This window comes from Hippopotamus amphibius, chromosome 7, assembly GCF_030028045.1.
Source record: "Hippopotamus amphibius kiboko isolate mHipAmp2 chromosome 7, mHipAmp2.hap2, whole genome shotgun sequence".
Taxonomy (NCBI): domain Eukaryota; kingdom Metazoa; phylum Chordata; class Mammalia; order Artiodactyla; family Hippopotamidae; genus Hippopotamus; species Hippopotamus amphibius.
This window is the reverse complement of record NC_080192.1, coordinates 45,496,138-45,518,398: the sequence shown is the minus strand read 5'-3', so window position 1 is coordinate 45,518,398 and position 22,261 is coordinate 45,496,138. Positions and strand designations below refer to the sequence as shown.

Here is a 22,261-nt window from a genome sequence, read left to right as displayed (position 1 = left end):
TACATCTTTGTGTTTTTATTTCACTTTTCTATTAATTATATTATATTTTATAAAGATATTTTATAAAGTCTGCGGCAAACGAGAACTTTTTTTTAATTGGTCTTTTACTGTGGATAGCTTGGGAAGCACTGAGCTAGACCAGTATTACATTTAATATCAGTGCAAAAGGTGAATGCAGACAAGTTAATTTTTACCCAGCCCACTTCAAATGTATATTTTAAAGGCCTATTTCATTTTACTTTAGATTGTTATTATTAAAAGTTATTTTCTGCTATAGGTTTATCTGCATTGTTAGCAGCTCTTTAAAAGAAAACAGCCTGTACTAGAAAACAAGTGGTGAAGTGTTGGTTTAGCAATGGTTGTCCCTTGGTGTGCCCGGGGGGATTGGTCCCAGGGGCCCCCCGAAGATATCAAAATCTCAGGATGCTCAAGTCCCTTATATAAAATGATGTAGTTCAATGAATACAGTCAGCCCTGTGAATTTTCAGATGTGAAACCCACGAATACAGAGGGCCAACAATTGTAGAAGCTCATTTTCTGAGAGGAACCACAAATGTCAGGTAACAGGGAGACGATATCAACTCCTGTTGGGAAAGGGAGGCACTCTCCTTTTCAAGAATCAAATTAAGTCACTCCCTCTTGATTGCAAACAGCTAATCACAGGGTATGGAGCTATTAATGTAGAGACACCCTTGTTTAAATACAAGGAAGCCTGCACAAGGAGGTTCATTTTTCCAAGATCACGCCACTATTGTATGGGGAGGCCAGGATTCAAACCCGAGACACTGTCCTCTCACAATGCCTGCGCTTTTTCTGCTGCTCCACCATAAAAAGTGCTGCAGGGGGAACCCTGAGAGTGAATGCTGATATAAGCTTCACTTGCAGGCATTGGAAATAGGGTAATAAAGAGTAAAATAATGTGGAGTGCTTATGAATCTCCTTAATATGTAAATTTCCTTGTTCTATTTAGAGCCTTCTGCGCATAGACAAGATCAATGTTTGTCTCAAACTCATTTGCACATCACACAGGGAAACACGAGAGGAGAGGAATGTCAGCGCTCTCCACACCAGCTGTCTTGAGACTAGTTTGATCTAAGTTACTAATAAACATGCTCTGAAAGCAAACCACCCTACCCTTTTAGGAAATAAGTGGGATATCAGTTAAAAGTAAGTGAATATCCTTTAGAAATACTAAGTCTTTGCAGAGATTATATAGTCACTGTAAGGAATCCAGGAACTGTATTGATTAGCTTAATATATGCCTCTTCAGTGAACTAAACAAACTTGCTACTTCTGCACGAGGAATTAAAATTGCTAATCAATTATTTGGCTCTCTTATCTAGACAAGGCCAGGAAAAAAATCAGATTTTGAATATATGGACAATACAAATTTTCTTAGCCTATATTTTTAGCATTATTTAGTTTTAGTTTGAGAATATAGCATTTTACTCAGCTACATCATTGTTTACTGATATATTAAAATTAATAATTCTGAGTTTTTTGCCCTAGTCAAATACATTTAGCAAAATATTTTATCTTCCCTGTACATGCTCGTGACTTTTTAAAGGCACAGAGTGAATGATCCCTTAATTCTTGGCACCACTGATTAAAAGTTAATATTTGATAAAGGCATCAAGCTATCAATACTGAAATCTGCTGGTTAGGTGCAATAGGTATGGCCACTTCAATAACAAGAATTTTTTTAAAAGCTCCTGGGTGAAATTGGCATAGATGGTCAAAAGATACAAATCTCCAGTTATGAGAGAAATAAAAGTCCTGGGGATGTTATGTACAGTATAGTGACTGCAGTTATAATACTGTATTATATATTTGAAAGTTGCTAAAGAGAGTAAATCTTAAAAATTCTCATCACAAGAAAAAAAATTTTATAATTATGCAGTGATGAATGTCAGCTAAACTTGCAGTAATCATTTTACAGTATGTGCATTTATCATTATGTTGTACACCTAAAACTAATACAATGTTATATGTCAATTAAATCAATTTTTAAAAATAATAAATAAAACTAAGCTCCTTATCTCAGGACAAATTTTAAGTATATAGACCCAGTCTGAGATTATAATGGCATTAGTTCTGAGTCTTCGGGTTTGAGTGAGTCATTTTTTGTCAACCTTCAGCTGACTGTTACGTGGTCTTAGTTGGTCTTGAGTAGACTCTGTCTATCAGTTGGTCTTTTGGCCTCTGAGATACAGATGGCATATACCAGCGATGCTGTAGGATTATGCGGGAGACAATAAAGAAATAGAAAAGTAAAAATAATAAAATCTAATTACAGAGAGTTTCACTTAAAACAAAAATTGATTGAGTTCTGCCCAAAGTGGCTTGTTGTTTCCTGTGCCAGGAGCTACTGTGCAGGCCCTGCAGGAAGTGTGCTACAGAGCAGGATCACATTACACCCTTGTTTTATGGTTCATTTCACTTATTTAATGCAATCCGAGAACCTGCAAAGGGAACATGTTCCAAGGAGGGAATAGGCTTTTTGTCTTGTTTTGTTTTGTTTTTTTAAGTTTCTTTGAATCAAAACATTTGTTTTTACAAGGTGCTTATAGTCCCAGAGAAACAGGACTTCCCAGAGTTGCACGGTGAAGACATTTCTCTTTGTCACAAAATTTCAAGCAGGACCCGACGTTGAGTTATGTCTAGGGTTGAGTTACGTCTCTTCCCTTTGCTGGTCTACTCAGGTCATTTTAAACATGAAGAATTACGACCATGCCCGTGAATGGTCTACATCATTCTGAATTCCATATAAGCTCCTCCTAGGGTCTCTGATTTGATTGAGAGCCCATGATGTTGGGGGCAGGGGGAGGGAGTTGGAGAGTGGGAGGAAAGGAATATATTTAAGTTACAAAAAAAGCGATTCATTTGTCAAGCAAAAGAATGAGTTCCTTTGGTTGTATTGCTTGAAAATGTGTGAATTGAACAGCTGGATTTCCTTGTGGTGGCAAACGCCGCTCCTCACACACTGCCTCTTTTCCTCTCCAGAGACCTCAGTATGAACAACATCAGTCAGCTGCCTCCGAATCCTCTGCACAGTCTCCGCTTCCTGGAGGAGTTGTAAGTATCACCGGCGTCCTGATGCGTCCAGTCTACGCTGAACGCCTTTTCGTACTGGTCTCTCATACTTACTGTGGGAACCAGATAAAACACGGCAGGAAAGCTGTCAGCACCAACGATTTTGGCACATGAGGAAACACTTAGTTGGGCGGGGAAAAGAAAGAATTGCTTAGGATTCTGGAAATCAACTTATAAAAGAGTTTACCATGAGGCTACAACTTTCTAAGGTGAGACTGAGCCAAACAAATTAAAATTTTAAAACAAAGCCTGTTTAAAAGAGCTGGATGGCTCTTTGGAAATAGTTAAGCAGCAGGATATTAAAAGTTTGAATACTGGTTCATGTTTATTAAAATAGCAAGTAAAGCCATAATCAAAACCAAAATCTGCCTCTTGGTTCGGCTTATGACAGGGAGAATGGAGTCCTCGTTTCATAGCACTGAAACTTCTTGTCCTAATCACTTTTAATTACTATTTTCCTACTTTTAAATTTAGCTTCCCTGAAGGCTTAGACAAAAAAAAAAAAAACCATGAAATCCAGAGAGGACTTAACACTGGTCTCTCCCAAACTCACTGTAAAAAAATAAAATTCATTTTTTTAAAAAAGGAGGAAGCTAAAATTAGCTAATGATACGCAGAGGAATCTTGATTAAGTCTGGTAATCACTTTCCAGAAGATGAAAAAGAACTCTACAAACCAAAATCTGCATTTAAAAATTCATTTGATCCCCTTACTCTTTTGAGGAACGGGGACTTAGGGGAGGGATGCACCGTCGTAGTCTTCATGAAGAAGGTTTGGCACCATCAACTAAATAAATCCTCTGACTGTTGATTAAAGGAATTGTTTAGGCAATGACCTCGTTTGAAAATACCTCCTGTGTAATTCCTAGAGTCAGGGTCCAATCTGGGGAGTAATTTAAATTGTGGATGCACCACACGATCCACCTCGGGAGGTGGAAAGAACCGTCCGTAACAACCAAATTACGCTACATCAATCATCTTTTTCGAGAGAATGATATTCTCAAGTTTCTCCCCTTTAGAGTTGGATCTATATTTAATTTTGATGGCATTATCTTTGTCGCAAATGCTATTGTTTTACTACTGAAATGGGCTGAATATGCCCAGATTGTTATCGAGGAGTATGGTAGAGAAGCTTAGATTACTAGGTTGTACGGCAAGTTTTTAGGATTCAAAAAAGGGATTTTCGCTTTGGGTTGCTGAGGCTCCTCTTTCTCCTCTTCTGTTTTTTCTCTGGCCGTTTCTGTTGTTAAAACGTTAAGGCTCATCAGGATTGGGGCCGTGTCTATCCTAGTGTCGGCTGGTATGTAATGAATAATCAATACATTTTTGATGAATGGGTGAAGGAACAAATGAGAAAGCAAAACACATAAAAGGAGCTTCTTATTCTTGTTCACCACCTTAGAAAAAAGTAACAAATTTAGTTGACATTAGCCAATATTTTTAAATTATTTTGAGTAAATTTCAAACATCAGCATTTTTTTCTTATTTACATTCTTCTTATCTGCCCTCTCTCACCATAATTAATATACAAAACTTTGTCCTGTTTACCCCCATATTTCTAAAATATGCATTCTCAGTGCTTTTCTCTTTAATTTCCTTATAATATGCAAAGACAGAAGGCCTCCTTTCTCCTTCAACATACACCTCAGCTTTGGACCACAAACCAAATCAATAATTAATTCACTTCCCTAAGCACTTTATTTAATAGAATTCCTCCTTTGATGACCCAACTCATTCAGAATAACTCCTCTTTCTTCATGAGGTGAATATTAATTCTCATCCAAGACCAGTTCTTCAAAAGATAATCAAGAGAAAAAACAGAGGGGAAGAGGGGAGGGAACTACCATTTGAAAAGGTTATTTTTCCAAATTACCTTATTTTTATGTCTCTGGAAACTCCATCAAGTATCTTGACTGTGGAATCATAGAATTTCAGAAGTAGAGGGGACCCTTTAAAGACTACTCGTTCGATTTTCTCCTTCTGTTCTGAAATTTCCTCTGCTGAGCTGGCCAACTTACTGAATTTAAAAGCAAGACCACTTTCCTATATATAATTCCGTGCTGCATGTAACTGATGTTTTGAAAACATCATTATTCATTTAGTGGCAAAAGGGGATAATATTTATAGAACCTGGAAAAATGATCAACTCTGCTTGGTTTATTCCTTTCTTCCCAAGGCTAAATTTGGGGTATTGTGGGTTTAAACACACACACACACACAAACACACACACACCCATTTAGCAGAGCATTTTGATTATGCCTTTGTTATGTGTTGATTGCGTCTATTAGACTCAGCTATGTTTAAGTCTATATACTGTTCTGGAGTGTAAGATCTTCGAAATAATAATATAATGACTACAATAATAGTCTACTCTGGGACAGTCACTGTTCAAAATGTTTTATACACTTTATCCCACTGAATCCTCTTAACCCCATAAAAGTAGATATTATTATTATTATTTTCAGTTCAAGATTAAAAAAAAAAAGTACAGAGAAAACAAGGATCTTACCCAAAATAATGGAGTGTTGGAACTAAGATTCAAACATATTTGCAAAGCAAAAATAGAGACACAGAGGTAGTGAACAAATGTATGGATACCAAGGGGGAAAGGGGTGGGGTGGGAGGAACTGGGAGACTGGGATTGACACATACACATTATTGATACTATATATAAAATAGACAACTGATGGGAACATACTGTGTAGCACAGGGAACTCTACTTAATGCACTGTAGTCACCTAAATGAGAGGGAAGTCCAAAAGGGAGGGGATATCTCTCTCTGTGTGGCTGATTCATTTTGTTGTGCAGTGGAGGCTAACGTAACATTGTAACGCAACCATACTCCAATAAAAATTAGTAAAAAAAAACAAAAAACCTACTCTCAAAGCCATACTCAGAAAGCAGAAGGAGGCTTTGGAATTGTGCATAATTCATTTGTGCCTCTCTCTTCCCCGTTAGTACCGAGTACAGTGATTTGCCCAGCTGAACACTTTAAACTATTGTTAAACTGAGTTTCGAAACCATAGGTGTCTTCATCTGTCTGTGTCTGGGTGTATGTGAGGGAATGAAAAAGAGAGAATGCAAGAAAGAGCTGTCTACCCAGCAGGGAGAGATTGGATATTTAGCTTATCCATTCACTTTGCTCATAGTCAGGGGGCTCTGAGAAAAGTATCATAATTTTCAGATGCAGAATTTCACCAATTTCACATGACTCAACAGGAACAAAACCTTAGTTATGATTTTTAGACATGCATACATACACTTAAGCAGCATGTTTTATATAGCATTCTATTTGAACTAGTAAATGACCATCCATACAGCTAGATATAGACGTTTGCATACCTGTTATTGTGGGGGTGTGGGGGGGTATCTTTTGTTATGACAATTTAACTGTTAAAATGTTAAACTGTTCTGAAAGTATTCTTTCATTCAGCATATTGAGCTCATCTCTATGCTCTGTTCTTTACTCATTCATTCAGAAACTGATCTTCTCAATGATATTAATAAAATTCCCACCACAAAACTCAGTTTTTAAAAATCACTGTTAATAAAGCCAAGTTACCACTCTTCCCTTTAGCTCTAGTTGCCCAATTATCGTCTCCCTAGTTTAATCCGTCTAACTACATCATAAACTGTATAGAGGGTCATGATTCATCCTCTCTCATCCATCACTGGTGCCGTATTTCAAAATCCTCTAAGAATCAGTAAAGCCCTAGAGGTATCACTGACATATCTTTTAGTATATTGTAACCCTGGAGAAAGTGACTATGTGGGGCAAATATGTAAGAAAAATTAAAGCCATCACAATGAATGGTTTCCTTCTTTTCCTCCTTGACATTCTGGAACACTTAACTACCTGTGTCCCATGTCTTGGTACATTCAAGTCTTGTTTGTTATGCATTACTTATGTCTTATGACTCTGCAAGATGACCAGACGTGCACAGGCCAAACGCCCTGCTGGTGTGATGTGATAGCACAAGGAAGAGAGAGAGCCTTTTTCTTAAAAAAAAAAAAAAATCTGAGTAAGGTTAGGCTTACTCACCTACTGTGTGGAGCGGAGAGTACAGTACCTAGAGGAAGAAGCAAGCCCAGGACGCCTGTCCTGACTCTGCCACTACTAACTGATAATCCACTTGACCTCCCTGGGCCTCAGGGGATGATGGTGAAAGCGGCCCCCGTGTTTTGAGATTCTGAAGATCAAATGAAATGATGGTGAAAGAACTTTGGTAAACTGTAATTTATGTACTGAGTTGTGTTAGTGAAATGAAAACACTTTCAAGAAGATTCTCACTTCCTTCTTTCCTATTTCATGAGCTTGATTTTGCAGTAATCCCAGGGATGCAGGCTTTCTGAAGGAAAAGCTGCTTCCAACTATATGGTTTAATGGATATAGGCAACCAATGCGTACAGTTTTTACCAAATTTGAACATCCTGAGCAATAATCGCATTTCTCCACCACAGTCTCTCTCCCAGTTCTATTTCTTCAGTTCTACTAAGGACTTCATGTTAATGTTTGCTATTTGGACGAATGATAGATCCTGCGTTTGGTCTATCAGAGTGTGGTTCAGCTGTTAGGAACTAAGAGATCGTGCCTAATGCTGACATGCACAAGTTCCTTCAAACTTAGATTGGTACCTTCATTAAACCAGAGGGAAAAATGAATTATTACCATCTTAAACACTAAGTTAAGGGCCTTTGTTTCCAAGTACTATTTAAAAATCTTCCCAGATTCTAATCCTATTGGAATCAAATACTTGATTTAGGAAGGAAACCTAAGATGCTCTAGGGAGGTTTGTTTTTAAGTCACTATTGTTCCCTGGAAGTGTTTGCTCGTATTAGGGTTGGCCTTGAAGAACCTCTATATAAATAGTAGATATCTATTATTTCAGATGAAATTAGTAATGAGAAATACCACCAAACTTCCTGAAAGCACAATCTATTCTTGTTACTTCTACTTCCCCATCGTGTTGCTAAGAATAGTGAAAGCTGTCCTGCCTATCTTTTGAGAATTTTGTCTGAGGATCAAATGAATTGATGATGAAAGAGCTTTGGTAAACTCTACTTCACCTACTGGATTGTGTTAGCAAAATGAAAACACCTTCTTGCTCATAAATAATCTTCCTGACCCTTGGCCTTGTCAGAGTGCTCCACCTCTCCTCTTCATAGATCTGGTAATTGATTATAAATGCTGCCTCTTTACCTTTAAAATTTATATTAAAACTTTTTTAAAGACAACTTTTATTTTTTTATTTTTATTTTTTGGCTGCATCGGGTCTTCGTTGCTGTGCACGGGCTTTCTCTAGTTGCAGCAAGCAAAGGCTACTCTTTGTTGTGGTGTGCAGGCTTCTCATTGTGGTGGCTTCTCTTGTTGCAAAGCACAGGCTCAAGATGTGCGGGCTTCAGTAGCTGTGGCACACAGGCTTAGTTGCTCTGCGGCATGTGGGATCTTCCTGGACCAGGGTTTGAACCCGTGTCCTCTGCATGGGCAGGCAAATTCTTAACCACTGCACAGGGAAGTCCCTAAAGACTTAATTTAAAAAATAAGAGATGAAAACAAAATGCTGCCTCTTTAAAACTCTTTTTTCTCTATTGTTATTTTATGTTCTCTTCTAAATGTCTATTCATACAGCTGGATATAGACATTTAGATATCTGTCCTTGGATATGTATGTATATCTACATATATGTGTGTATGTATGTGTGTTTATATATGTGTGTGTGTGTATCTATATATGTGTGTGTGTGTGTATACAATTGTTATGGCAATTAGGGCACTGTTCTTAAAGTGCCCTACCTCTCTGCCTCCTCTTCTTTTTCTCCTTAGCCTTCTTTTCTCTACTCCTAACTCCTATAAAATATAGACATTCCCTAGATTGCCTCCTTTCTCAGTTCTCTTCAGTCCATTCATTAAACATGTACTTATGGAGCCAGCGGGAACATAAGAATGAATATGACTCGCTAAGTTTCATTCATTTAGTCAACAAGTCCCCACTCCAGGGGAACTTACAATCTGGAGAAGGAGACAGATGCTAAGCAAGGAAACAAGCACATGTGATATTTGCTGATTGTGACAAGAGTGATAAAAGACAAACATGGTTAAGTAGAGAATAAATAGCAAGGGTTGACAAGGAGGGACAGTATCTCTAAGAAGGAGCCATCTGAACTGAGATCAGGAGGATGAGGGGGAGTTGGTGGTCTGCAGAGCTGGGGTAGAGTGTACCTGGTAGGGGAAGAGTGTGAGCAGAGGCTCTGAGGTAGGAAAGAATGTGATGTGTTTGCGTATCTAAAAGAAGATCAGCGTGGCCAAAGCAGAGTGAGAGGGAGGGGAGGGGAGAAGGGATGGGGTTGGAGAGGAAGGCAGAGGCCAGATCATGCAGGAACAATTAGCCTATGTGTAGAAGTCAAATAAGAACAATGGAAAGCCGTGGGAAGATTGTATGCAGCTAGCAAAATAAATAGGGTTTATGATTTATAAAGATTTCTCTGATTTCTGTATGCAAAATAGAGTGGGGAATTACAGAAGCAGAGAGACCTGTTAGGAGTCTACAAACTCATTAGGAGACAACTGCAGTTGTCTGGGAAAGACACAAGATTTGAACTACGTCTGTTATATCGATGACCCCCAAATCCGTATTTCTAGTTCAGAGCTCTTTGGTCTTTGATTGCTAGACCAGTGATTCTCAAAGTGTGGTCTCTGGACCAGCAGCACTGGCACCACATGTGAGCTTGTGAGAAATGCAAACCGCAACCCATGTGCCCCAGCCCAACCTAAGGAATCAGAAACTCAACTCAGAACACTGCTTTTACCAAACTCTCCAGGTGATTCTGATGCATGATGAAGTTTAAGGATTGCTACACTAGGCCAGTGGTTCTCAAATTTTAGTGACATCGGAATCACCTATATGCTTGTGAAACCGCACATTGCTGGGCCCTGCCACAGTTTCTTCAGCAGATTGACAGTGGAAGGGAAGGATGTCAAGAATTTGCTGGACTTCCCTGGTTGCACAGTGGTTAAGAATCGTGCACAACTACAGAGCCCGTGTGCCTAGAACCCATGCTCCGCAACAAGCGAAGCCGCTGCACTGAGAAGCCCACGCACTGCAAAGAAGAGTAGTCCCCACTCGCCACAACTAGAGAAAGCCCACTCACAGCAACAAAGACCCAACGCAGCCAAAAAAATTTTTAAATTAAAAAGAATTTGCATTTATAACAAATTCTCAGGTGATACAGATACTATGAATCTAGGGACCACACTCTGAGAATCATCCACGACCTAAGTGACCCCTCCACCTACCCCACCAATACTTTAAAACTCAGCAAGTGCAGAACCAAATTCACTCACGCACACACACCACCCTCCCCCAGCTTTTTCTCCTGCCTTTCCTTCTCACCATCAGCATTCCTATTATCCAAACTTGTGATCCCTGTGTCTGTCCCTGCTTTTGTGTCTGTCATTCTTTCTCACCTCCTGTATCAGCCAGTTTCCAAGTCCTAAAGCTCATAATTCTGCATTGTCATTCTCATTTGCTCACTCTGTTTCATTACCACCTAGTTCAGGTTCTTACTGTCTCCCCTGGATAACTGTTCAAATTTGTTAACTAATCACCTCTCCTGATTCTCCCAATAATTAAGAAATGAATCATTGTCTCCGGGGATGGAGACCATGAAGGTCCCTGGGTGATATTATCAATATGAAACTGTGAGGATTATTTCAGAGTTCCCCACCTTGCATAGGCATTAGAATCACCCAGAGAATTTTTAAAACTGCTAATTACCAGGGCCTGTTTCCAGAGATTCTGACTTAACGGGTCTCAGCGGAGACCCACACATCATTTTTTAAAACTCTGCTGGGGGCTGAGACCCGCTGGGATATATGGAAGCTTTACAGCAGAGGAGAGTCAGGCACTCATTGTTGACTGGACCTAGGGACTGAAAGGAGGCCTGAAGGTGAGAGATGACTGTGAGTAAGAGTATAACATTAGGTGTTGGGGACTTTCCTGTTGGCACAGTGGTTAAGAATCTGCCTGCCAATGCAGGGGACATGGGTTCAATCCCTGGTCTGGGAAGATCCCACATGCCGCAGAGCAACTAAGCCCGTGCACCACAACTACTGAGCCTGTGCTATGGAGCCCATGAGCCACAACTACTGAGCCCACGTGCCACAACTACTGAAGCCCACACACCTAAAGCCCGTGCTTCGCAACAAGAGAAGCCACCACACTGAGAAGTCCGCAGCAATGAAGATTCAATGCAGCCAAAAATTAATTAATTAATTAATTAATTTAAAAAAACATTAGGTGTTGGGAGAATGATGAGGCACTGTCAATAGAAACAAGGACTTCAAGGGGAACAACTGATATTTTGGAGGCAAGAGGATGTCTGGTTCTGGTTACACTAAGCACAGGGTGCCAGCAGGACATCCAAATGGAAATGTCACTAACAAAGTTGTAATGTGAGTCTGGAGTATGAGCCTGTTCTAGAGATAATGATTGGGGAATTGTTTACAAAGAGGTGATTGTGGAAGATGCTGGGGCAGATGAGGACCTCAAGAGAGGGCAGAGGCTCTGTTTCCCGGTGTGGGTCTCTACCCATATTAAAATCACCTGGGCAACTTATTAAACTGCAGATTCCTGAGTCATTTCCCCCAGAAACTCGAATTGACTAAACCTGAGTTGGGGCCAGAGGCAGCGAGCAACAGTTTTTTATGGCCAGTTCCTCAAGTGATGCAACCATTAGCACCCTTGCGTTTTTGCTGTTTTAGATTGGTTGCTCCTGATCAACCCAAGCTCCAGACCAACCTACTTTTGACCAAAGTAATGTTTAAAAACTCAGATGTTGAAGCCCAAATGCTATGGCTGAACCAAATTCTCTTGTGTAAACTTTTCTATGTAAGCATGAGCAAATAACTTAACCCCTCATAGACCTAGTGTCCTTGTGAAAGGGGAATGAGTAATCATATCACTTCTTTAATGTGATTGTTAAAATAATTAGATAACACAATGTATATGAAGTACTTCACATTGTGCCTAGAACTTATAAATTGTTTTACAAAAGGTATGTACTATGTGTGTGCCCCAAAGGAATGTATGTGGCAAATTGAAAATGCTCAAATAAATTGCCGAATTTAAACTTGATGCATAATGAAGAAGGAATATTCTTCAGCTGTTTCTGATCTGTTTGTGTAATGGCTAGCCAGCGATCTTGCAATAGTTATGCCAGACCTGAAGCAACTCTAGCACTGTGGCCAACTGTCTTTGGAAACAAGATCAAATGATCCATCAGTAAATATTAATTCAGCTCCCTGCTCTGGGCAGGCAATAATATTCTTGACCTTAGGAGCCTGTAATCAAATCAAGTAGACTACCTATAAAATGGTAGAAGCTGAACCTTTATAGACAGTGTTGTATAGAATATAACCTATGGGAAAGTTGACTGTGGACTGAGGTAGTTAAGGAATACTTCAGAAAGGAGTTGAAAGTTGAACTCCATTAGTCTGTGGTTAAAGAAACCATAGGGCATATAACCACTAAAAGATCTCCCTGTTGACCTGAAGAGTTCACTTATTCAGGCCAGTGGGCTTAGCCCTTAAACCTTGAAATCTGATGCTTTTGATCTTATGTAATAATGAAAACAAAGTGGACAGTTTATAAATACACAGTTTAAGAAGGAATGATTTGGGACTGGATTTGACCAGTTACATATGCTTAACCTATTGGGGGACAAAGGGTTTTTTTAAATCGCAATTTCTTGAGGCATATTAGGAAAGACAGTTTTCTACAAGGGGAAGATTGGTGGATTGTCATAATCCTTGTATTCAAGGCTGCTGAATAGGCTTCAGCAACCTTACCAAAGATGAAGTCCAGAGGGTTAAACTCTGTCTGGGCCCTTCCAACTAGCACAGGCATCTTATAAAAGAAAACCTACCATGGTAGACTTAGTCAGTTACAGTGATGGTGCCTTTCTGCCAGTGGAGGAAAGATTAAGAGATTACATTGGAGGATGAGTTTCATCCTATTTGTGTCTAACTCTGCAATGATCCAGACAGTTGACTCCTGTATGCAAGAACTCAAAGCCAAGCTTTAGTCACTCACATTGAATTATGACTGGTCCATATGAATTGACTAGTACATTTGTTTTCATCACTCTGTCTTTTGAAAGTCACTAATTACAATATTAGTATGGTTTATGCTAACTTTATTTTAGGAGAATTTTTCTTCAAGTGGGAATATTTTGACACTTCAGAAATTTTATGTTTAAGTGATAGTTTAACTACAATTATTTAGGTAATTATAAATCAGAAGACTGAAAAGAAATTCAGAAATAGGAACGGAGCCACTGAAATTAATATTGGAAACCACAGAGATGGAAAATAATACCAGAAAACTGGAAAAAGGCAGATCTTCAGAATGGGAAAAGGGGGAAAACTATGACCATTAAGCCTGATGTTAGCCCTCACCAAATTTCTGATACAAATTAATTTAACATGTACAGAGTGTCTGCCCTCTGTCTCATGTACTTTGTAGAAGTTGGAAAATAAAGCAGTAATTACTAGAAACGAGCATAGAATTGCTAAGTAGTCCGAAATGTCTTCTTTTAAATTATAAGGACTGTCATATTCAAGTTCATTTTGCTCTAATTATTTACGTAGCACCGCTGGTAGATAGCTTCTGTGCTCCAAAAGGAAGGACAAGATTGCACTCAAATGAAATCAGGAAAGAGACGATGTTTTTCATTTTACATAAAACTTTTCTGAACTTTGGTGTCTTTATCTTCAAAATATGGACATAATAATCTCTGATCTAAAGTATGAGAAAGTGATTTTAAAATGTTAGTGTTGTAATAAAGAAATCTTCGTGATAAACAAGAAGAAGAAAAAGGCAGGTGGAGGAAGGATAAGTGAGAAAAGAATGACGGTCAGGAGGAAATGCATGTGTAACAAAAACAATCGTAGGGCGGAGAAAGACTTTAGTGGAAGAACCCTATCATTTTTTAAAAGTAAGTGAAATAAGGCAATTCCCTGGATGTCCTGTGGTTAGGACTCTGTGCTTTCACTGCGGTGGCCCAGGTTCAATCCCTGATCGGGGAACTAAGATTTTTTTGGTGTGGCCAAAAATAATAATAATAATAATAGAAATAAGGTCCAAAGAAGTTAGATGATTTGTGTGAAGTCTTGCAGCAAGTTAATGGTGAGAAAAAAGAAAGCCAAAAAGGAAAAGGGAAAACAAATAAACAAACAAAAACTAAGAGTTAAAAGACAAACAGGTTCTTGGAGGACATGACCTGGGCAGCCTGGTGAAACTCACCAGGCCCTTTCACTTACCTCTGAAAATGCCACTCAGCCAAAGGAACCAATTTTGGACAGTGGTTCCCTGCACAGTAATTTTCCCAAGTCCCAATCAGAGAAGAAGGTCAAGTACCCCTTCTACTCTCAGTGCTCATCCCATTTTGTTCACACATCTCTCTCTCTCCAGACCAATGTCCATAGAGGAGAAATCAGGGCCCACATCTGATTGCTTTGCTCTTATGCCATTTTACAAAGTGAAGCTACCAAAAACAAACCAAAAACTTAGATTCCTTTAGAGATTCAAATTGCTATAGAGAGTCAAAGAAACACACATTCTCAAAAATATTTTAGTTGGTTGTTACAGCACCCAAACATCTGCTTATTTGATTTATTTGAAGAGGAAAGTGTCTACTGTAACACTGATTTTTTTTTTATGGCAGTTAAGTCAATAAAACTAATGATAGGACAATTTGAGCCTTCTATGTGGAGAGGTATCTTTAAGGATAAAAACTTTTTTGTATCATATAAAAAGACGCAAAAGTTTTTCCTATTAAATTATATCTTATCATCGAAATGAAGATGATGAAAGAGACGTTTCCATGAAATAATTTTAGAAACAGAGGGCAAAACAAAAAACAAAACCTTCCAGCCAAATGATATGTGGATCTATAGGATTGGAACATAGTTGCCCAGAGATTTGTTAGTTCAAATCTTCACAGGAAAGATTTGTGTGCAGTTCTCACTATTTGTGTACACATTTATATAAAAGTCTTTTTTTCTATAGTTTATATGTATTTAATTTTTAAATTGCTAAAACCATCCCACATAGTAAAGAAATGAGGGGAAGAATGCAACGATTTCCTCAAATTGTACTTTTTGACAATGAGATATGTCTTCCACCAGCACAGCAAATAGCTAATAGCCCATCATAAATTCCTTTGTTTTAAGACAAATTCCCCTGATAACACAGGTCTGTGGTTACACAGATTAGTTCTGAATACAGTCTACGGTTCTGAAAGTCCTTGCCCAGAAAAGAAAAACAATTCATGTGAAGTGGACTATGTTTCAGGAAATGTAACAATAATATAAACTAATAAAATAAATAAATAGGACGTTTTTACTTTCTCCTTTTCATTTCCAAAGTCAATGACTCAGAAATCATCAAGCTACTTGATCCCACAGCAGCATTAAGAGGTGATAAGCCCCCACTTTCAGGCTCAGTTCTAGAACTCAAACGTACTATTGAAATTATGACTATGAACAGGATAGTTAAGTTAAGGATATTCTGGCTGAAATAACAGTTCCTGATCACTTTAGTCTGAATAGTTAAGCCACCTGTGGTCGTCAACCAAGTCTGTGTCTGCCTTCATTCAATAAGCAATTATTTTATGGCACAGTCCTACGCAAATCATGTCCTTCGGTATTACGTATAGTACTTCCTGTAACTAATCAAATGCATGTGGGTTATATAAAATATAACCATAAATATGAAAGGTTGGCTACCCTACGTTTCACCTTGACACTAATGGTTTGCCAGGTGGAATTTTTCTTTCTTCTCCACCGTGTCCCACCACTTACCTCCTCCACCATGGCTGTGTTACAAGCAGCTCCCGTTTGAACTGCTCTGGTCACCTCCTGTGCTTCCACTTTTGCCACCAAAGTCTATTCCCCCTTTAAAAGGGTCCTGTCAGAAAGACCTTTTTAAAACACAAAACTGATCTCATCACTCCCCTGTTCGAAGTCCCTACTGTGGCCTCCAGAGCCCTGTGTGGAGTGACCCTGCACACTTCTCCAACCTTTCCTGCTCCTTCTCTCCCTTTGGCCATTCCACTCCAGCCATGCTGGTCTTCTTGCAGTTTCTGGACCACTCCCTCCTCAGGCCTTCTGTGTTATTGTTCCTTTCACATAGGTCCCTGCATGGCTTAGTCCACTGCTGAGAGGTTTCCCCAACCAGCGACTATCATGTCTGTGATAACAGCCCATCACCCTCACGACCACCGCCCGTGGCTCCCTCCCTATCCCCTTGCCTAGTTTTGTATAAAAAAATTTTAAAGGAGAGTTTTGGTTTTTTAATTTTTATTTTATGTTGAAGTATAGTTGATTTACAATGCTGTATTAGTTTCAGGTGTACAACAAAGTGGTTCAGTTATACATACACATATAGCCATTCCTTTTTAGGTTTTTTTCCCATATAGGTTATTACAACATCTTGAATAGAGTTCCCTGCTGTACAGTAGATCCCTGTTGATTATTTTATGTATAGTAGTGTGTATCTGTTAATCCCAAACTCCTAATTTATCCTTTCCCCCACCCCCCAACCTTTCCCTTTTGGTAACCATAAGTTTGTTTTGTATGTCTGTGAGTCTGTTTCTGTGGGTTTGTTGTTGTTGTTGGGGTTTTTGGTGGGTTTTGGGTTTTGGGTTTTTTTTTTTTTTTTTTTTTTTTGGTTGCACCAGGTCTTAGTTCTGGCATGCAGGATCTTTAATTGCAGCATGAAGACTTCTTAGTTGCAGAGTGCATGCAGGATCTAGTTCCCTGACCAGGGACCAAACCCAGGCCCCCTGCATTGGGAGCATGGAGTCTTACCCCCTGGACCACCAGGGAAGTCCCTGTTTCTGTTTTGAACAGTATGGAAGCTCCTTAAAAAACTAAAAATAGAACTCCCACGTGATCCAGCGATTCCACTCCTGGGTGTATATCTGGAGAAAACCATAATTCGAAAAGGTCCATGCACCCCAATGTTCATAGCACCATTATTTACAATACCCGAGACATGGAAGCAACTTAAATGTGCATCAACAGATGAATCGATAGTTTTTTATATATATACTGTAAGCTATTAAGTGATTTATTATAAAATAGGTAATTTATTATATTTCTTCCTAAGCCCCTCTTTTGCCAGCTTTTTGGTTAGAGAGTTACAGAAATTTTTTGCAAAATATAACAAAACCAGGTTCTTTAGAGTTGCTTTTGGCATTTGTGGTCTGAACATAATCATATTGCATTTTTAACAACTAAATGAATTCCACATGAAGACAGCTATGCTTACTCTCTCTCCTCTCCCTTGAAACCCGCAGACGTCTTGCCGGAAACGCTTTGACATCCATTCCCAAGGGAGCATTTGCTGGCCTTTACAGTCTTAAAGTTCTGTAAGTAAACCGGGTATTGTTTGTTATAATTCTGATTTTAGTGTCAAGTGGATGCTAATTAACTTGTAAAGATTGAGTTCCTCCAATAAACTATTTAGAGTCGTGGTATAATTCGTCTAAATTCCTGTCTGTCTTCCTTGGTACCATAGAAACGTGATACCTGGCTGGATTTGTGTGTGAAAATACTTCATCTCTCCTTTTCTAACATTAATATCAAAAATTTGTCCCTAATAACCAACTTGTCAACTCAAACTTGTAAAAGAGTATTTCCCTTTCCTTTTGTGCTATGAAGTTGGGGAGAGTTTCTTGAGTTATTTTGACTGAATTGAATAAATCACTATTATGCTGACATAATGAGATCACAGCCTCAAACCATTTGCAAAATTTGTTTCCCTATGATGCGCTGAATAGCTAAAAAAAAAAATAAAGTTTATGTTCTACTTGTGCATAGATGTAGAAAAGCCTAGTACACAGTACGTACAATTAGTTGTTTAACTGAGAAATGCTAATTCATTGAGATGAAAAAAAATGGGCTTTGTTACTCTTGAATGCCCAACTTCCTAATTTTCTATCAGAAAACTCATTATCATTGATACTGCCTTCTTCTAGTACTCATTGTTTAATTTTCTTTCAGTTTATTCTGTGTAGAAAAAAAGGGGGGGACCTTGGTAGAGAATATAGATTGAACACAAGTTGAAAGTCATACCAGGAAAGTTTTATCTCAGAGAATATAACCCAATTTTATCTCCTTTGAGATAAAAGTTACAAACTCTAAAAAGGCGTTTGATATATTTCTGCTTAATAGAAACTGCACTTCGTTGGCCTGAGAGGTACACAGCCTATTTTAAGAAGCAATTTTATTTAAATTTAATGTTTTGTTAAAAGTTAAATTCAAAAGCAGAACTGTTCTTTGGTCTTGGTCTACTTAGGTGATTGGGTTTGATCTCCCTATCTTTGAATTATATTTACTATTAGGTAGAAATATTTTTAAGTTGTCATACTGCCAAATCTAATGTTAATCCATTATGTGGTGAAATTCTAGGTTATAGCACCAATTCTAATTGCCTAGATTTCCATGAATCCAGCAAAATATTTGCAACCATTCAAAGTGCATCACGTAAATCAAGTTTAGATGAGACAACTAAGATGTTTTCCCTATGTCGAGCTAGGTACCACTAAGTATTTTGGATACTTGTTAAACAAATTATATTGGAATGAATTATTTTAATTCACTTGACAAAATGTGTATTGGATATACTGAACTAGAATGTGTTTGTGCACACATGCACCACTCAAAGTGGCATTAAACTTTGTATTGCTGGAAATACAAAGAGCAATAAGTATGGCCATGCCCTTGAAGAGCTTACAGTCTAGTGGTAGATTATGGGATCAGGATAATGTGACCAAGACAGACAAACAGAGCACTCTGATTCTGTGGAACTACAGAGATTGGGAAGGACTCTGTCCAGTCTGACGGTTCAAATTCGACTTCCTAGGAGAGATGTTTCTCCAAAGAGATGACCTAGGAGCCAAACCTTGAACCTAGCACAACTAGGGACTAACCATCCACATAAGGTGGCCCACTGAGGGGACAATATACATAGAGACACAGAGGCAGGAGGAACCTGGGATGAACAGGCAGCCCTGCGCAGGTGGTACTTGAGCATTCAGGAGCAGGGGGAGAGTATCTGGAGAAGATCCTGGAGGGAGAGAAAAGGTCCTGGTCACAGGGATCCTGTATGTCATGTCAGAAAAACATGAACTTTATTATGTTCTAAGCATGATGAGAAGCCAAGAAAAAGATGTAAACAAGGGAATGACACTTTCAGACTTTGCACTTCAGCTGGATCACTATCAATGTGAGGGAGATTCAAGAGGAGCGAGACCCCTGCCAGGAATTGTATTCACTCTTCCCTTTATTTCGCTGACTTCAAGACTAGTATTCAATGAGCAAATTCATTGTCAAATATTTGCAAAGTATTTAGTGTTAGAGCAATGCTTCTCGACCATGGTCATCACGAGTGCCGCAGAATGCTTTGGAAATTGGCGGAGGCATCTTTGGTTTTCCAGATGATTGCCATGTAGTAAATTGTCCTGTGATGTGTGGCTCAGCCCAGCAGAAAGAATCCCCCCACATCCCTCTTGACTTCTGCTGTCCCTCCACACCAAACGTCAATCAATAATACTTTCATAGGTAATAATACTGAAAGGTTTTACAAGAAGTTCTGCATAAGCCTAAAAATCTGTACAGGAAAAATTAAGTGGAATAAATATAGTCTCTCAAAATCATGGAATAATTAACACAGTTTGTGCATCCTGTGATCTCTACCCACATATTCATTTGAAAATGATATTAGTGCAGTAGAAGAATTACCTCAGAAACCACAAAACAAATTAAAGATACGTAACTGTGAAGTTGTAAAACGTCTTCTTAAAAATAACTTATTATTAAAGTAGCAGAGAAACATGAAACACAGGGCTCTCACTGAATTTCATTAACAAAGATTGCTTTATAAATATTTCGTGTTACAGCCTTTTAAAATATTGGGAGCACAGTCATACAAAATCTATGCTGTGATGACTATACAGTGATTTCTTTATTTGAGGGTAGCCTGTTGCATTTTTAATCTTATTCTTCCCCTATCTGGCCGGGTCTACCACCCAACTTTTATGAAGGTGGTATCATGACTATTTCTTTTTCTAATTTAGCCTAAATTCCCCTTATCTGTGGTGGGATGTGCTCCCCTGGGCCTCTTGAAGTACTGGAGAACAGATGCTCACCTGAGCATGTGATGAAACTTTGAGATAGGATAGATGTTCTCCGTGGTAGTTCAATCCTATCTTGTAAAAGAGAGAATTATTTTGATATCCCTGTTATCTATAAGGAACACTCATTTGTGAGAATCTCCATGCTCATTTGTGAGAATGTAACACTTTATTTTCTCCACTGCAACATCTATATGTCTCGGCATGTTATCTTCATTGTAATAAAAGTTATTTCCTTCTTTCCCATAAAATATACATAAAATAAGTATAATCTGTTATATATCTTAACTGAAGATCTTGTTCTAGTGCCCATGTAGACCTCTACTCTCATTTCCCTGTTCTTATACAGAAACTTCTGGTCCTGTGATTTTTCTCATGCCCTGCCTTAGTCATTAAAAGTGGAGGCAACATCTGACTCTTTCATAGAAATACCTCCTAGGATGGTCACATCTGAGCATCACATATATAATGACACATATATCCCTTTATTACAAATTACTTTTATTTCTCCTTTATGATACAGTTAGGGCAGTACATTATGTGGATTTTTTTCTTTAAAATGATGTGTGTAAATAGCTACGTTTTTATGAATTTTATCTTAATATAATGGATGAAGCATTACAAAATATTTGGTATTAAAGGGAGAATTGGGTCTAATAGGGTTGAAAACCACAGTACTAGAGGTAAAAGGCTGAACAAGACAGGCCTGGTCCTACCATTATGGAAACTGACTGGAATGCTTTATAAAGTCCAAAGATCATCGGAAGAAAGACATAGCTGATTATATTGTAGCATGGTGAGAAAGATAATATGCAAGTAATATAAGAAGGGCATCTGGTAAAAGAAGAGAAAGAGAATAGTAATCCAGTCAGAGAAGATGGGAAATGAAGATAGCAACAGCCCTCATTGATGAGGACTGTTTTGTATCAGAAATCTTGTTACTGTGAGCTCTGGAATAACATTAAAATTTAAGATGATTATCCCCATAAATATTGGCCTTCCTCAAAAATTAGTTATTGGTTTATTATTGCAAAATACCCAGTCCCCCAAGAGGGGGAAAGCGGCAGGGGGTTTGGGGTGGGATGAACTGAGAGACTGGAGTTGACATATATATGCTAATATGTATAAAATAGATAACTAATGAAAAAAATTACCCAGTCCCATGGAATTGTGAACGAGGCTATCCTCAACCAAGGTTCATTTTCTTGTGTAGGTCGTTCAGTCAAGGAATGGCTTATCCTCCTGCCACCAGCACCAGAACCAAAGCCACATGGAGGTGATGGATAAAACTAACCATAGGAAAGTCGCAGTTAGCCTTTCTCTCATTCCCAGAAAAGAGCCTGCATAGCTACTTGATATCTAAACACAAGACAAGTAGGCAGAGGGAATACCTAAGGATCAAGCCATTGTTACAAAGTCCCCTTTCAATATATAATTTCTTCTCCCCTGTACCTGTACCTGATCTTATTTAGTCCTGTTGGAGAAAAAGAAAAAAAAAAAAGGATAACCAAAAAATTTATTGTTAGAGTAGTTTGGGGACCTGGTATGTAACTGTGATTTTTTTTTTTTTTTTTAAGAGACTGTGAATATTTTAAAGCTCCTCGGGGAAAGAAATTAAGAAAATATGAAGTCATCCTTTGCCTCTAGAGAAAAGCGTTTCATTTTCTTTTCTTATCCATATGTGAATGATAAAAATGAAGTTGCAAGTGCCTAAACCCATATTTGGTTCGTGACATATTCTGCTTATATTCTCTGCGTTGAATGAAGTATTATTGATGAAAGAAATCAGCAATCGTGTTGTGAACGCTGTGTTTTAATTGCACTCCATAGTGCTGTAAACCCTTTAATTGTTTTGTCTCCCACTGGAATATCTTAAACAAAAACAGAATTTTCTAATTAACTCACTGGAGAATTATAAGGCTATAATGGAGATAATTTGCTCTTGTTTTGTCATTTGAAAGTAAAACAAA

At 38.4% G+C, this 22,261-nt stretch overlaps 1 protein-coding gene across 1 annotated transcript in view; it reads left to right on the top strand.

Moving 5' to 3' along the window:
• LGR5 (leucine rich repeat containing G protein-coupled receptor 5) overlaps nucleotides 1-22,261 on the top strand; it is a 118,884-nt gene that overhangs the window by 52,558 nt on the left and 44,065 nt on the right. The window contains exons 2-3 of the mRNA XM_057741853.1: nucleotides 3,004-3,075; nucleotides 17,454-17,525. Of these exons, the coding sequence (XP_057597836.1) occupies nucleotides 3,004-3,075; nucleotides 17,454-17,525 (144 nt within the window). The remainder of the gene's footprint in view (nucleotides 1-3,003; nucleotides 3,076-17,453; nucleotides 17,526-22,261) is intronic.